The 16685-nt window shown below is 40.1% G+C and overlaps 2 protein-coding genes across 2 annotated transcripts; one reads left to right on the forward strand and one right to left on the reverse strand.

Annotated features, from left to right (window-relative positions):
- Nucleotides 1-2205: 2205 nt before the first annotated feature.
- Nucleotides 2206-6215, forward strand: LOC146620857 (uncharacterized). The gene is made up of 15 exons (XM_085367910.1): nucleotides 2206-2297; nucleotides 2464-2603; nucleotides 2811-3036; nucleotides 3149-3224; nucleotides 3347-3627; nucleotides 3707-3745; nucleotides 3852-3925; nucleotides 4029-4106; nucleotides 4375-4580; nucleotides 4662-4761; nucleotides 4859-5021; nucleotides 5124-5230; nucleotides 5320-5464; nucleotides 5602-5728; nucleotides 5878-6215. Exons 1-15 carry the CDS (start codon nucleotides 2250-2252, stop codon nucleotides 6213-6215), a joined length of 2148 nt encoding a protein of 715 aa, XP_085224036.1. The 5' UTR covers nucleotides 2206-2249.
- Nucleotides 5957-9544, reverse strand: LOC146620858 (uncharacterized). The gene is made up of 7 exons (XM_085367911.1): nucleotides 9426-9544; nucleotides 8567-9243; nucleotides 8031-8076; nucleotides 7582-7673; nucleotides 7382-7492; nucleotides 6991-7264; nucleotides 5957-6665 (listed from the first exon to the last, which is right to left on the reverse strand). Exons 1-7 carry the CDS (start codon nucleotides 9438-9440, stop codon nucleotides 6459-6461), a joined length of 1422 nt encoding a protein of 473 aa, XP_085224037.1. The 5' UTR covers nucleotides 9441-9544; the 3' UTR covers nucleotides 5957-6458.
- Between the last annotated feature and the right edge of the window lie 7141 nt (nucleotides 9545-16685).

Here is a 16685-nt window from a genome sequence, read left to right on the forward strand (position 1 = left end):
GGGTCCTGACTGTCATCTGCGCTTATGCGCCGAGTGGCAGTTCAGAGTACCCAGCCTTCTTAGAGTCCCTGGGGGGGGGGGGGGTGCTGGAGGGTGCTCCACCTGGAGACTCTGTTGTCCTGCTGGGAGACTTCAATGCTCACGTGGGTAACGACAGCGAGACCTGGAGGGGCGTGATTGGGAGGAACGGCCTCCCTGATCTGAAACCGAGCGGTGCTTTGTTATTGGACTTCTGTGCTAATCACAGTTTGGCCATAACGAACACCCTGTTCGAACATAAGAGTGTCCATAAGTGCACGTGGCACCAGGACGCTCTAGGCCGTAGGTCGATGATCGATTTTGTAATCGTATCAGCAGACCTGCGACCATATGTTCTGGACACTCGGGTAAAGAGAGGGGCTGAGCTGTCAACTGATCACCACCTGGTGGTGAGTTGGATCAGGTGGCGGGGGAGGACGCTGGACAGACCTGGTGCACCTAAACGCGTAGTGAGGGTGTGCTGGGAACGTCTAGCAGAGGCCCCAGTCTGCGAGATCTTCAACGCACACCTCCGGCAGAGCTTCAACAGCATTCCGAGGGAGACTGGGGACATTGAGTCCGAATGGACCATGTTCAGCGTCTCCATTGCCGAAGCTGCTGCATTGAGCTGCGGCCGCAAGGTGGTTGGTGCCTGCCGTGGTGGTAATCCCCGAACCAAATGGTGGACACCAGAGGTGAAGGGAGCCACCAGGCTGAAGAAGGAGTCCTATCGGGCTTGGTTAGCCTGTGGGACTCCGGAGGCAGCTGACAGGTATCGACAGGCCAAGCGGAATGCGGCTCGGGCAGTGGCTGAAGCAAAAACTCGGGTGTGGGAGGAGTTCGGAGAGACCATGGAAAAAGACTTTCGGACTGCCTCGAAGAGATTCTGGCAAACCGTCAGACGTCTCAGGAGGGGAAAGCGATGCTCTACCTGCACTGTGTATAGTGCTGGCGGAGCGCTGCTGACGTCGACTGAGAAAATTGTCAGGCGGTGGAAGGAATACTTCGAGGACCTCCTTAATCCCACTGACACGTCTTCCGAGGAGGAAGCAGAGTCTGGGGATGAGGGGAATGACCTGCCAATTTCCGGGGGCGAGGTCACTGAGGCAGTTAAACAACTCCTTGGTGGCAGAGCCCCTGGTGTTGATGAGGTCCGCCCCGAGTTCCTGAAGGCTCTGGACGTTGTAGGGCTGTCCTGGTTGACACGCCTCTGCAATGTTGCGTGGAGATCAGGGGCAGTACCTGTGGACTGGCAGACCGGGGTGGTGGTCCCCATCTTTAAGAAGGGGGACCGGAGGGTGTGTTCCAACTACAGGGGGATCACACTCCTCAGCCTCCCTGGGAAAGTCTATGCCTATGGCGTTATTTTTGTGCCACTATTCTGAGCGCACGTAAAAAAAAATTGAGCGCACGTAAAAAAAAATTGCAGGTGCAAGTGTTGCATTTTGAGGAGAAATTTATTTTGAGCTTACAAAAGCTGAATTTGAGTGAACAAAATTCATTGCTGCGTGCAAAAAACGTATTTCAGTGTTTGCGCTTATCCATATACACACACAATAGCACCCCCTCTCGCTCAGTTTTTTCATTTGCGCTTGCTCGCAATGTGTTGCTTGCGCTCACAACATTCTCTGCTTCGTACGCTCAACTCTCTGTACACCGTTATAAGTGTGCCACAAAACCAACCAATCACAGACTTGGTTTCAAAAATTCTGATTGGCTCTTACGGTCTCCAATCAGCTGGCTAGCTACTGCTTTCCGGAAACACTGTCCGAAATGTAGCTAAATCCAGCTAAAATCTCTTAAACCCCAATTTGCGGATAATATCTTTAATCATTTTATTTTAAAATATATTATTTTTTAAGACTATTGTTGGTGTAGTAGAATGTAGTTGCATCATACAACCATGCCAACTGACTAATTTTTCCAAATTATACTTGAGTAGCTCTCTTTTATGTCGTCGAATACTGAATAGCAGCACGAAAAGAGCATGTCCCGGCCACATGTAAGTAATATAAAATCATTTTGTTAATTATTATTCGCTTGATAACTGACGTTAGCTAATTTGCAAACTATGCAAACTTGAAAAATGATGTTTCAAAAATTCTGATTGGCTCTTACAGTCTCCAATCAGCTCGCTAGCTACTGCTTTCCGGACACCGGAAACACTGTCCACTCAGCCTCGCTTCTTGCAGATAGAGGGATTTTTGATTTACTCTGCAGCTAAAGAAGAGATGGCAGAATCAAACAATGGCTCCAATAATACTACACCACAGTATCAGGTGAGTTTAATTTTTTTTGTGTGAATTTAGTAATTTGCTGTCCTTTCTGTTTAATATGCTGTGAAATTGTAGTTACAGATGTAGCTGTAGAGTTTAAGCTAGCCTTATGGGTAATTACCAGCGTAGTTGTCTTACTGAGGCAGTGTATCCTAATCATGTTTTTTAGGGTAATGGTGCAGTTGAGTCAGCAGTAAGAAATCTGGTGTCTTTGCTGCTTAACAACATATCCACAAATCCTTCAGGGAGGCCAACAGAGAGTGGGCAGCCGGAGCCTAGAAATCTGACTATCCAGCAAGAGATGACAAGGTTTTTGCTTTTTTTGTGTGTTTTTTTTATTTTAACTTTTTGCAATCTTTTCTGTTAAAGTTATTTGGTTTGTGGATTTATCAACATTGATTTTTAAATTAAAATGTGCTATTAAGGACTGATGTCATATTTAATAACTTTATTAAACAATAACCCTTATGTTATGCAACACTGCATTTTTTAAACTCATGCATTTTCATCCCACAGATCATTTCCAGGATATTTCAAATCACACTTGAGCCGTGGTAAAAAGAGATGTTTAACATCTACTAAGCAGCTTGTTAAGGCAGGCAGTAAGACCACAGGCCTCCGTTTTTATTTGCTGTCAAAAAACACATCCTACACACCTTTGCCAGCTGAGGAGCTTGAACTCCTACAAGCTGGCATGGGGAGACAAACAGTGTCTCTTCCAGAAGATGGTGACCATGCAGAGGTAAGTTTGTGTAGTCAGTATTAAAATCAGTCATTGGCAGACGCATTTAGCCTGAATCATATGCCACAGTCCATTTAGTGTTCCATTCTGCTTAACGGTGTTTTTAACTAAGATTTCTAGACTTCTGGAAGAAACCTTTCCAAAAATGGAATATCTTTGTGGAGGATGGCTCTTACATAAGGCAACAGGTTTGTTGTTAATTCAGTTTTTATGTATTTTTTTGGCATTCTTGCGTGCTCATACTGCATTATGATTATGTAGTTGATACTTTTGCTGCTTGATTGTTTATGCTATTTTTCTGTCAATAAAGGTGGCAGTGGTCGACGAAAGCTCACTGTAATTCCACCTGAAACAGAAGGATATTCTGTCAAAACACTGAAAGCTGTGTCAGGAGGTGGCAAATCCACTTTTTACATAGTACCTCTTCAGGAAACATTAGACACATCTCCTCTACCTCCCGACTCACAGCACTTTTCAAAGATGCCAAAGAAGATATGTTACCAGTGTAATGAAGTTATGCCTCTGCAGATGCTTGCAGTACACATCAATACGTGCAAAGGAAAATTCTCTCCTGATGAGACTGATGATGAGGTGAGACAATTTTGATGAAATCAAAATGAGCAATTTTGATTAAATAATATAGTATCACAATTACTGTTTTTTGATTCAGCAGGAATCGGAGTTATGCATTGTGAAAAGCAAATGCAAGGTAAACCTAGCACATTACTAAAAACCATAGTAACTACAATGAATTTTGTATCGGTAATGATCTTTTTCCCACTATGCCTAACATGTACCCATTTTTGGAATTGTAGGTTATTTGTCCAATATGCACTAAGGATTTTCCTGAAGATGAGATCACAGTCCATGCGAGTCTGTGTGGGGATAGGTAATCTTTTTTCAGCCGTTTATGAAAAAATGTTAATCAGTAACAGTCCACGCAAACATATGTATTTTTATTTTATTTTTTTTTAACTTTGTTTTGTCATCAGCTTTCAATGCATGGTGCCTGAAGAAAATGACCAAACTACAGGGACACCAGCTCAAACTTCAGTATGCACAACAGACAGGTACTTTTTGCTCTATTATAATTCATATACACACTATTATGCAGAACCATTTGTTAAAATTATGTGTAAGATCTTTTACACAATACCTGGGGTTTAATTTCATATAAAACATTTTATGATCACACTAGTTTAAATTATTGTTAAAGGTTGTTGCACAGAACATGCTGCAATAATTTCTAATCACGTTTAATGTGGTAGCCTCTTTTAATCTAAAGATGATTATTTTTCTTTGAGAGCTTAGGATGTTTTCTACCCTGTTTTTGTTAAGCGTGGAAGATGTATTGCGTTGCCTTGAACAACAAGTCGACACCACAACAGAATTTAAGTTGTGTGTGGACAGAGAAGACCTTCCAGACAGAGGCATTCTCCAGTGGCAGAGAAAAAAAGCTGCATCTCCCACCAGTGTTCTTAGGGTGGTTTTCATTGGAGAGGCAGGCGTGGATACAGGAGCACTTAGGAAAGAGTTTTTGAGTGGTGAGTTGCCTATTACCTGTTTTGTCCTAGTGTCAATAAATAATGGATAACTTAAAAATGCGGATATTTTTTGTATGAAAGACATGATTTCAGGTATTGAAAGCAGATTCTTTGAAGGACTTGAGAACAAGGGCAAAAACCCCAAGTATTCTCTGACCGATCTTGATAATGAAAACTTCAGGTTGGTTACATACGAGCTTTGTGTATTACATTTAATACGCATCCGATATTTTTGTAAATGTTACCTGAAAATGAATTATAATCATTTGTCTACACAGAACTGTTGGTGAAATAATTGCAGTCAGCCTCGCCCAAGGAGGCCCATCTCCTGCCTTTTTCAAAGAATGGTGCTACAATTTCCTCTGCTCAGGAGAGGTTGATTTCAGCTGTCTGTCTAAGGAGGATGTTGCAGATGTGGAATCTTCCCTGCTCATCCGCAAAGTGAGCACCTGGTTTAGCTCTGGCACATGATATATTATGAGTATGGTGTTTTTAAACACTTTTAACCTTCTGTATTTCCTCTTTCACATTATACATTTCCAGGTTGAAGATGCAGCAGACATACAGTCTCTGATGATGTGGGCTGATGAAATTGTCAGCTGTGGATACACAAACCAGATAAAGATGGATAGTAAGGAAAGCATGATCCGGTAAGGGAGAAAAAATCAGAGAGATCATTAACCCCCCCCCTCCCCAACTAGTTTTTCATTTTTTTTTTTTTTTTTTTTTTTTTTTTAAGTGCTTTTGTCTTACACTCTACAACAAGACTGATTCCAATGCTACAGCAGCTCCGAAAGGGCATGGAACTGTATGGTCTTGTGAACCTGATGGCTGTAAATCCTGAAGCTTGCCACAGTTTGTTTGTTCCTGGGAAAATCCTCAAAGTAAGTATTAACATAGCAGCTTCAGTCTGATCCAAAGACAGTCCACTTATCTGTACTGTAGTTATCCTGTATTTATTTATTAGTTTTGAATGAACAATATATCTATAATATAATCTACTTTATTTCCTTATTTACAGCCAGACGCTGATTTCATTATGATGAGCTGCCAACCACATTTCAGTGAAAAAGGGACATCTAGGGAGAGAACTGAGAGGAAGATCATAAATTTTTTGCAAGATTTCTTGCAGGAGATTGAAGTATCAGGTACTATATAGTATTAGCTGTATATACCTATAGTATTGTATATATACCGTATGCATCTGTTAAATATTTTTGCTTTAACATGCAGGGCACTAGAAAGTATTCTTAGTTGTTAATTTAAAACATTGTAATCCAGATTGCTTTTTATTTAGAAAAGACTTCAGAAACATTTTCAAACATCACAGATGGAAACACAGGCGGTGCAGGTGGTGAAAAATCAGAGTCTCTTGCTGTCCACCATGTGCTCCAGTGGATGACCGGCCAGTCCCATGTTCCCATCCTTCCTGATGAAAAGAGACATTTCAAAATAACATGCAAGTTTGACCATGAATGTAAGGAGCGGCTGGGAGATCACTCCATTTGTTACCCAGTTGTGAGTGCATGCACTTGTACTGTGACTTTTCCAGTGCAGCATCTGGACACTTACACAGTGTTTAAAACCATAATGAGTGCAGCAGTTAAATATGGTGGTGGATTCCACAGAGTTTAACACATTGTTGTCTTGTAATTTGGAAACTAAATGAGTAAAAATGTTTGTAAACATTAGCTGTTAAGATGTTCGTAGCCGTTTCATGAAAATGACAAGACTTCAAAACTTTGTGTAGGGTCCTACGTTGATAGATAATAAGCAAGTGCTTTGTTTGCTTGTCTACTTGTAATCTGAATGTTTTAGCAAAGAAATCCAGTATTTGAGAACTTAAAAGAACGTTGACTTTCACGTCCATGTTAAGTGTCACTGTTGGTTTGACACCTGTAGCAAGAATTGTATGTACAGGTCACGACCGTGTGACTCAGAATGTTCCAAGGGATTAATAGTTCTCTGAAGCCCCTCCAGGGTTTCCTCATCCAGTGGGCATTCAACTTCAGGAACCACAACTGTGCTGTTAGATTCTTCTTGCAGTACAGCACTCTCCCAGTCAATGCCTGGATCCCGAAGCTCCTTCAAATCCACAAACATATATAATGGTCATTATTCCAGAATAGGTACTTTTGGGAGGAATGTTATTTTGTGTAAGCGTTTTTTCCATTAAAATACAACAATTTAAAAAGAATGCCTTTGTTTTCATGTTCTTCTTACTGTAATTTAGATTAGTGGTAATTGATAAGCAAGAATGTATAAAATCACCAGAAGCATCTCCCAGATGTGCTGCAAGTGTTTTAATTTGTTAATTTCAGAAGAGCAGAGTTAACTGCTAACTAAAATTTTGAAATTCAACATTTAAAAAAAAAAAAAAAAAAAAAAAAATCAGATTATGAGCTGGTACCTCAAGTCTCTCGCCCTCGTCCAGCTCTTGTAGATGTCCCATACACCAGAGCTGTTCAGGAGTGAGACCACCTTCTGTCCTGAGGGGATGATTATTCCATCCTCCAACAAAGGTGACAAGATCTGCTCGGAGTCGAGGGACAAAGATGTAGTGGACACCAAAAAGATGAATGACATCTGAAATGTCAAGCAGGCCATCCTCCTCGAGTGAGTGAAGAATATCATGGTACTTGCTAGTGACTGCAATCCAGACATCACGCCAAAGTCGTTCTACTCTGTAAATACATTTGAATTTGGATTTCAGGTATTTCATGCTTCAAATCAATATCAGAACTGCTACAACAATCTACCCATGCAGTCAATAATAATATAAAAAACATCAAAAGACTAACCTCTGATTGTGGACACTCTTTCCAGATATGAAACTCGCTCTCCCTGTTCCTCTTGTGGCAAACATGAAATGTGCAATGTCCAGGTTTTCTACTCCTTGATCTGCCCTAACCCTATGATAAAAATACATTTTTAAGGAATTTTTAAAGTTTTCTTTAATGATACTTGTTGCTAGCATATAAATTAAATCAGGGCATAAAACCTTGATGGCAAGCCGTGAAGCTGGGCTGATCTCAGGAAAAATGAGAATGCAGTTTTTGCCCTGTTGTTAGTTGCTGCATCCAAGTACAGGACCTGCAGTAAAAACAAATGGAAAATTAAAGATCTGGTTTCAGATCATGTATAGTTTTTCAGTTAATAATGCAGTTTCATAATAAGTGTTCAAGGAATATTGTACGGTTCTATGTTCATAACCATAATTCAAAGCTTGAGTAGTCTATACATCAATATTGGTAGTACTTATCAAAAAATGAAAATGGCCTTTTAGTTTAACCTTTTTTGGTAAAGAACTGATTAGAAATTTAAAAAAATAATAATTGCAAATCGTCCACTATGTTGGCTTGCTGAATAATTGATGTTCATAAAAAAACAACCTAATAAAGCTCTCATTTCAAAACTACCAAATATTCTACATAACAGTTACACTTTTACCTTCCTTGAGTAGCCATCCACTCCACCAAAGATCACAACATTGTACCTGTTTCAGAGGGAAAACAATCTCACTAAGGCTTGATTTGCAGAACATGTAAGACATTGAAAATACATTTTTCAGTATGCACACTTGCCACTGACTTAAACTGGACACTTGTCAGGTGTGCTGAAAATAATACCAACATTTTTATATGTTTATAAGTTCAATGAGACTAAATATTTTAGTTCTCTTGTCATGATTTTTTTTAAGTTTTCTGGAGCACTTAACATATTATGTGTTGATAGGCTTGTTATCATGGAAAATATCGATATACAAAGTGTAAATAATTGCTCAAGAAAATTTACAATTAACAATATTGCTGGTTTTGTTACACATCCTGTATTCCTTTTACTTAATATTACTCTATCAAGTGCTTTTTAAAATATTATAAATACACTGAAAGACCTATCAGATAAGGTTGATTAAAGCAGATTTAAAGTATAACGTGCATCTTTCTGCCCAACTTGTGTTAGAGCTATATAAGTGGGTATTTTACCTTATTAGCTTGTGATTTGTGTCTATGTGGACCAGGGAGAGAGGGCCTCGCACCGAGTAGCTTCTTCGCACAACACAGCCTAGTTCTATGATCCGTTTGAAGATCCCTACAGCATCAACTCGATGCATGGAGGCCATCATTCTCCACCACTGAACACGGAGACCCATAGAAACCAAATGTCCTTGAACCATTCGATAGCCAGCATTTGGCATCTGATTTTTGATAGCCGATATGATGTTGTCCAGCTCTTGGTCATTCATTGTGCTGTATGTTCCTCTCACAGACAAGTCAAATTCTTGCATCCTCCTGTAGATTGTTCTTCTTGAAACACCAAGACATTTAGCAATGCAGCTGACTGGCAGCTGAATGTCCAACAAATTCTTGAGTCTTTCTCTCTCTAGTACGATTTTGGGGTGGCCAGGTCCCAGACCAACTTCTGTTTCCAGTTCAATAATGGCCACAGAGCTGATGTTAATTTCACACTGAACCAGATGATGAACGTTTTGTAGAGCCTCTGTAATCTCTGACAGACCGCCTATTTGCTGAGAGAAAGATTCAAACAGAACAAGCTCATGACGAGTCAAGAACTCCAAATAATCCAGATTTAGTGGTTGTTGGTTTAAAGCAGCTTTCAGTTTAGAGAGGAGTCTATGCATCATTTGCTGTCTCAGTATGTCCTGTTAAAAGCAGCAAGGAACATGGACAAGTACAATGAAATGATGTATCTCAGACAAAAATAAACAACCCATAAAACAAACTACATGAGGTACATCATTTTTCAAGTTTGCATAGTTTGCAAATTAGCTAACGTCAGTTATCAAGCGAATAATAATTAACAAAATGATTTTATATTACTTACATGTGGCCGGGACATGCTCTTTTCGTGCTGCTATTCAGTATTCGACGACATAAAAGAGAGCTACTCAAGTATAATTTGGAAAAATTAGTCAGTTGGCATGGTTGTATGATGCAACTACATTCTACTACACCAACAATAGTCTTAAAAAATAATATATTTTAAAATAAAATGATTAAAGATATTATCCGCAAATTGGGGTTTAAGAGATTTTAGCTGGATTTAGCTACATTTCGGACAGTGTTTCCGGAAAGCAGTAGCTAGCCAGCTGATTGGAGACCGTAAGAGCCAATCAGAATTTTTGAAACCAAGTCTGTGATTGGTTGGTTTTGTGGCACACTTATAACGGTGTACAGAGAGTTGAGCGTACGAAGCAGAGAATGTTGTGAGCGCAAGCAACACATTGCGAGCAAGCGCAAATGAAAAAACTGAGCGAGAGGGGGTGCTATTGTGTGTGTATATGGATAAGCGCAAACACTGAAATACGTTTTTTGCACGCAGCAATGAATTTTGTTCACTCAAATTCAGCTTTTGTAAGCTCAAAATAAATTTCTCCTCAAAATGCAACACTTGCACCTGCAATTTTTTTTTACGTGCGCTCAATTTTTTTTTACGTCCGCTCAGAATAGTGGCACAAAAATAACGCCATATATGCCAGGGTGCTGGAAAGGAGAGTTCGTCCGTTAGTCGAACCTCGGATACAGGAGGAACAATGCGGTTTTCGTCCTGGTCGCGGGAGTGGGTGCATGGGAGTTTTGTTTTGTGGACTTGGAGAAGGCATTCGACCGTGTCCCTCGGGGTGTCCTGTGGGAGGTGTTGCGGGAATATGGGGTGTCTGGCCCATTGCTACGGGCCATTCGATCCCTATACAACCGTTGCAAGAGCTTGGTTCGCATTGCCGGCAATAAGTCGGACTCGTTCCCGGTGGGTGATGGGCTCCGCCAGGGCTGCCCTTTGTCTCCGGTTCTGTTCATAATTTTTATGGACGGAATTTCTAGGCGCAGCCAAGTGGCGGAGGGCTTTCGCTTTGGTGGCCTCAGAATCTCATCTCTGATTTTTGCAGATGATGTGGTTCTGTTGGCTTGATCGGGTGAGGGCCTCCAGCTCGCACTGGAACGGTTCGCAGCCGAGTGTGAAGCAGCGGGAATGAGGATCAGCACCTCCAAATCTGAGGCCATGGTTCTCAGCCGGAAAAGAGTGGAGTGCCCACTCTGGGTCGGGGATGAGTTCCTGCCCCAAGTGGAGGAGTTCAAGTATCTCGGGGTCTTGTTCGCGAGTGATGGGAGAAGGGAGCTGGAGATCGACAGATGGATTGGGGCTGCAGCTGCAGTAATGCGGACGCTGCACCGGTCCATCGTGGTGAAGAGGGAGCTGAGTGTAAAAGCGAAGCTCTCAATTTACCGGTCGATCTACGTCCCTACCCTCACCTATGGCCACGAGCTGTGGGTAGTGACCGAAAGAACGAGATCGCGGATACAAGCGGCAGAAATGAGCTTCCTCCGAAGGGTGGCTGGCCTCTCCCTTAGAGATAGGGTGAGAAGTTCGGCCATCCGGGAGGGGCTCAGAGTAGAGCAGCTGCTGCTCCACATCGAAAGGAGCCAGCTGAGGTGGTTCGGGCATCTGACAAGGATGACCCTGGGCGCCTCCTGGGTGAGGTGTTCCAGGCATGTCCCACCGGGAGGAGGCCCCGGGGCAGACCCAGGACACGCTGGAGAGATTATATCTCTCGGCTGGCCTGGGAACGCCTTGGTATTCCCCCGGATAAGCTGGAGGAGGTGGCTGGGGAGAGGGAGGTCTGGGCCTCTTTGCTTAGGCTGCTGCCCCCGCGACCCAGCCCCGGATAAAGCGGATGAAGATGGATGGATGGATGGATGGGTTGCTTTTCATTCCAATGGAGTGGGTTCACGTACAATTTTGTCCAAGAACACAGCCAGGAATAAAAAATGGTATCCTCAGCAGCCAATAGCCAATATGAGGATCAATTCTCAAGTGGCTGGTGGATCAACGATAACCCACGAATTCTGACAAAGTCAAGCATTCATTACTGCCATCAGTCAGGATTTGGGCTAGAAATTGATTAACTGCATGACAGGATGAACTGAAGAGGTCTTGAAAAACAACAGCCAACATTGTCAATTTTGACTCTACATAAAGTTAATGTAATTGTCAATATTAGCCTTTGAAGCCTTTGAATGTGTTAGTCAGGTAAAAAACAAGTGTACTTTGTTTTTCACAGGACTTTGTGCAGACCTGTAAAAAACTAAGTACGCTCTAACTAAAAACTTTTTTTGTCACAAGGGTGTATCTTGGTTTATTTAAGAAATACAGAAATGCAAACACATAAGTAGGTGGAAATTTTAAATATGAGAATATGTGATGCATGTATCAAATCTACTTTTGCAATTGGCCCTAAAAGGCCAACCAGCATTTGAGTGCGCTGGATCCAGCAGTAATGTGTATCCAGTCTCTGATCTGTATTTAAAAAGTGTACCATGTATGCCAGTCAAAATAAAGAGGGATCTATCAAATGATATAATTTCAAAAATTAATTGTGTGAAAATACATAACTACACAACTAATGTCTAAATTGTCAGTCCCCTTAACAAAATGTTTGCACAGACTCTTCAATAAAATTAGAGTCACTCTCGAGGCTATAATACATGCAATCACTTACTGAGCCTGACTAGCAGAGGCTAATTTGAGGGTAAGTTCTCATTTGAACCACCCCCATGAGACATAATTGTCGTTGGTGACTTAAAAATTTTAGTTTAGTTTAGTTCATTTCCACACACACACACACAAAAAAAACTATGCAAATTGCATACAATACAAAAGCCAATAATTACAGTGCAGGAGCAGAAAGAAGCCTGAAGGGATTATTTAGAGATCTCCCCTATGTAAAGATGAAGGGAAAAATTAAAGCAAGAATTATTTACGCATTATTGGTTTGTTAAAACTTAAACCAGCTCAAAAGTATTTAACACAAACACTTTTTAAAAAGATAAATAAACAAACCTGGACTATTTTTGCAGTATTTTATGGTATTTGACAATGTAATGACTTTTTTTTAATAATGAAAGAATTGATTTCATATTTTTATGGAATATGGAAGCTGTTCTTGTCCTTTGTTCAACCTCTTGTAGATGTATCTGGGAAGCTAAAGCACTAGTTAAAGTTTGCAACATCTTTAAAATACCATTAATTTACAAAGCTTTGAACAAAACTTTGACAAAATCATTTGTTTACATTTAACCATACTACGTATAGTGCTATGAAAAAGTATTTTTCCACTTCCTGATCTTTAATTTTTGAGTAATTGTCACACTTACATGTTTTTGTTCATCAAACAAATTTTAATTATTAGAAAATGATAATTTGAGTAATAAAACTGCAGTTTTTAAATTATTTAAATTATTTCATTTCTTAAGGGAAAAGTGATGTTCAAATCAACCTGGCAATATCTGAAGCAAAGCTTTCAATTTATTCATTAGTCTACACTCCTGCTCAATGGCCTATGAATCCAACCTATGGATCCTGAAAAAAGAATGAGACTGTGGAAATAAGCTTCATCCATAGGATACCTGGGCTCTCCTTTAGAGATGGGGTGATCTATATCATTTGGGAAGAGCTTGGAGCACAGCAGCTATTCATCCAGATCAAAGAATCGCTGTCTCCTTAGTGCCTTCTAGCTGAGGTGTTTTGGGCATGTTCTACAGGGCGGAAGCCCATGGAGGTTGAGGCAAGATGAGCTAGAGAGAAGAATCTTTAAAACAGCATGACTAGGTTATACAGATTTTATCAGATTTGTTTTTGTAATAGGTGGATTTTGTGTTACAGGACTTAAAACACACAAATCTTAGATGTCACACACCCCTGAACACTGTGTGGCTAATGCCTTGACTGACGTTAATTACTATACGCCAAGTTGTGTAAAAAGGTGCAGCTGTACCTACAAAAAATGTCCCAATGTATAGGTTTCCCTTTTTTTACTCCCAGTTGGTGTTTTAGTGTGAATTCTGCATCACATAAATGTAGCATAAGAGGCCAGTGAAGCTGCCAAGAGACAAGTCAGCTAATGTAGTTTCTGTCTGATCTAGTGCAGCTTCCTCACTAAGGAACGAGGGAGCGATAACACTGTCATGGCAGATTTTGTATTTTAAATCATCTCGGCAGCAGTGTGTACTCCAGTATGAAGTCAGTGAGCGAAAACCTCGAGGTGATTTTTAACAGTGTCTTGACTTTTGAAGAGCAAGTGAAGAGGCAGAAGTGGAGCTCTGCTTTCTGCAGTTGACGAGCAAATCAAAATCAAGTTTTTGTTTTCTCCCCTTCTATCAGGCTTCTTTTTTTCTCATCTGCTATTTCAGCTTTAGTCAGCCACTTTAACATGTCTAACTCCTTCAGTACCAGCAGCCTATTTACACTGAAGTAAAAATTAAATTAAAATTAACAGGGAGCACTGGTTAGAAGATGCAACCAAGGTCATAGACATTTGGACAGTGACCCAATTTTTGTTTTCTTCAGTATACTACCACAATTGATTATGCAACAAAAAGTGTTTTTTCGAGGGATGTAAAAAAAAAAAATAAAAGCCTGAATTATCCATTAGGAGTCACGTGCATCTTTTATATTCTGTCTCCATTTTCACAGCTGTTCGTGATTGCTCTCAGTATAAGGTGCAACAAGGTCTTGATGCAAGTGAATCATTAGGCTGAAGACAGCAAACCTTTGAGAACAGTTTGGTACATTCTTAAATAGAAGGAATGCACTGATGAGCTCAACAACACTTAAATGCCTGAAAGAACATGTAAGATAACTGGAGTGGATGATGGCCCAATTCTTTCAGTTGGTAAAGTAAGCCCCCTCACAATAAAGAACACACAGAAAGAGCCACTGTAGGCATATCACTCCCAAAGTTTACAGTTAACCCTCATCAACTTCATGAATGTAAATTTAGGAGGCTTTACAACAAGGTGCAAAATACCAGATTTATGAATAGAAGGGACGATCAGCAATTTTTATTATTATATATAAGTACTGTCATCTTGGTGTTCCAAACATGCAAAAATAGGGGAGGATGTTAACTCGTGCTAAACCCTACTGACCATAGATAGGTTACCAATGACACACTCAATGTTAAAAGGTTAATCTCAGAAAGTCTACACTGCCGTAATTGGCTGATTAAATATTTGCATTTTCATAGTCTCTGATCCTTGTAACAACTTATGTTCTGTGCATTGTAGGAATGAAGTCTGTGCTTTGTAGTGTCCAAGTAGTGTGCTTTGTTTTCTGAAGGTCCTCTGCATCTTATACCCAAAGCCCCAATGCTTTTATATGCCCGCATTTCTAAAACTCCCAAAGATTTCTTTGTAGTACATACCCATAGATCATTTATGACCATAAAAATGTTGCCTAATACAATATATAATCAAGAAAAAATTAAGCTGTCCTTTCAGACATGTTTGACAAATTAGCAAGATAAAAATGTAAATTCTAGCAGACACGTTTGCTCCTTTAATTGGTGATTTGTGATGTTTCCTACACATAAACCACCAACCCCAGAGAGGCCATTTTGCTCAGACGATGATATATAAGCAAACAGTTATGCATCCAAATGTGACTACCTACCTAGATGAAAAGAAAAGCAGTAAACTTGTATAGGTTAAAACATTACCTTCTCCTTTGCTTCCAATAGGAATAGACATACTGATACAGTATCAGACATACTGTCTGATACTGTGATTCACTCATAAAAGTGGTTGCTTTCTCATTCTAATCTTACACAATATCATGTTTACTTGATTCATACAAATGTTGCAAGAGAAAAATGGCAACACTAAGTTGTTCTTTTTCATCATCTCTTGGTGAATAATGGGGCGTGTCATCAAGTGCCTGCAGTGTTTTTAGCCAACATGTATACACAAAGTGAACATCAAACCTTTTTTCTTAAAGATTTCTCCCCGTGTAGGAGTTTGTTCTTCAATGCTGAGGTGAAGATGGAGGTAGGCACAGTGTCATCATCCACTGGTTTTAAAGTCTGCATTAACATTTTGGGTTGCCCTTGAGTCCTTTGATCTATGATGCTAATAAATATTTTCATGATGTAACTAAATGCATGTTGATGGCCAAAAAACCCAGGTCAGGCTAACTTTGTAATTGTGAGCTCACATTGTCCTTTGTTTTCTTAGACAGAACCACCTCTGGCTCTGACGGTGTACTACAAAGCAATATTAATGGCTTAGTGGGCTGTGTCGAACTTAACTGTTGCAAAAGGAAGTGGCACGTTTTCACTGATTTGTCTGTTTACAGCATGTTTTAAATGCAATATAGATTTTTTTTTGCTGTGTGGATACATTTTATATGTGCAAGTTATTAAGCTGTACCTTACTACAACCACTGAATGATGTGCAAAATGTGTGTTGCATTGTTACTAGAATGTGAGTGTATCCATTTCAGTGATGCAGAAAATGTATAAATATTAATACTTGATTCAAATCTCCTCTTAAGCCTCTTGTAAACTGCTGGAATTGCCAGTACTAAAACACAGAAGACACACTTTATGCCTAGTCAATCAAAATTAGTGTCACTTTTAATCAGCTGACAAAGTAATTTCTACATTTTCTTTAACAGGCTATTGGACAGTAAGTTTTAATGTTTAAATGTATCCATTTCAAAGTTTCAGAGCTCTAATGTGTAGACCTCATCCTAGATATAAAGAGGAGCACTGAGAATGCACTCAGCATTAAAACAATTAACTCGACTTAAAATGTTTACTTTGCCGCTCTATGCACTAAATCCCAAGATTAATGATTTTCTGGAGCATTAATCTGTGATGTTACTTGTAAACATTTTCTATGTTCTTTATAGATTTTTAACAAGCATTTTGTCATCATCATCATCTGATAACATCTCTGATTGGAAGAGGTGGCATTAATAGGGGTAATTGTGTACGTACATTCACGTGTTGAACTTCTGAAGCCAGAAAGTACAGCTTAACAGAGAAAGTTGATAACCACTGCTGTGATATCTGTAATCTCCTGCTTGGGTTTCAGGTTTTGTCAAGCCAGCTAAAGCAAAGAAAGCCTGGTCGTGTTAAACTTTGTCCCTGTCCATGGTGTGACTACGATCATAATTCAACTGACTCTATACGGTGACTGCTTGAAATCTAAAACTCAAGCACATCCTTCCTTGAGATGCTCCTCAAAGTCTTTACTGTAACCATTGCTGCTTACTGTTTGTGGGTCTGTCTGCCTACACAGCATGATT

The sequence above is a fragment of the Diplotaxodon limnothrissa genome, linkage group LG12 (genome assembly GCF_057381915.1).
Source record: "Diplotaxodon limnothrissa isolate DT_005_m linkage group LG12, D_limnothrissa_male_GT1.1, whole genome shotgun sequence".
Lineage (NCBI taxonomy): Eukaryota > Metazoa > Chordata > Actinopteri > Cichliformes > Cichlidae > Diplotaxodon > Diplotaxodon limnothrissa.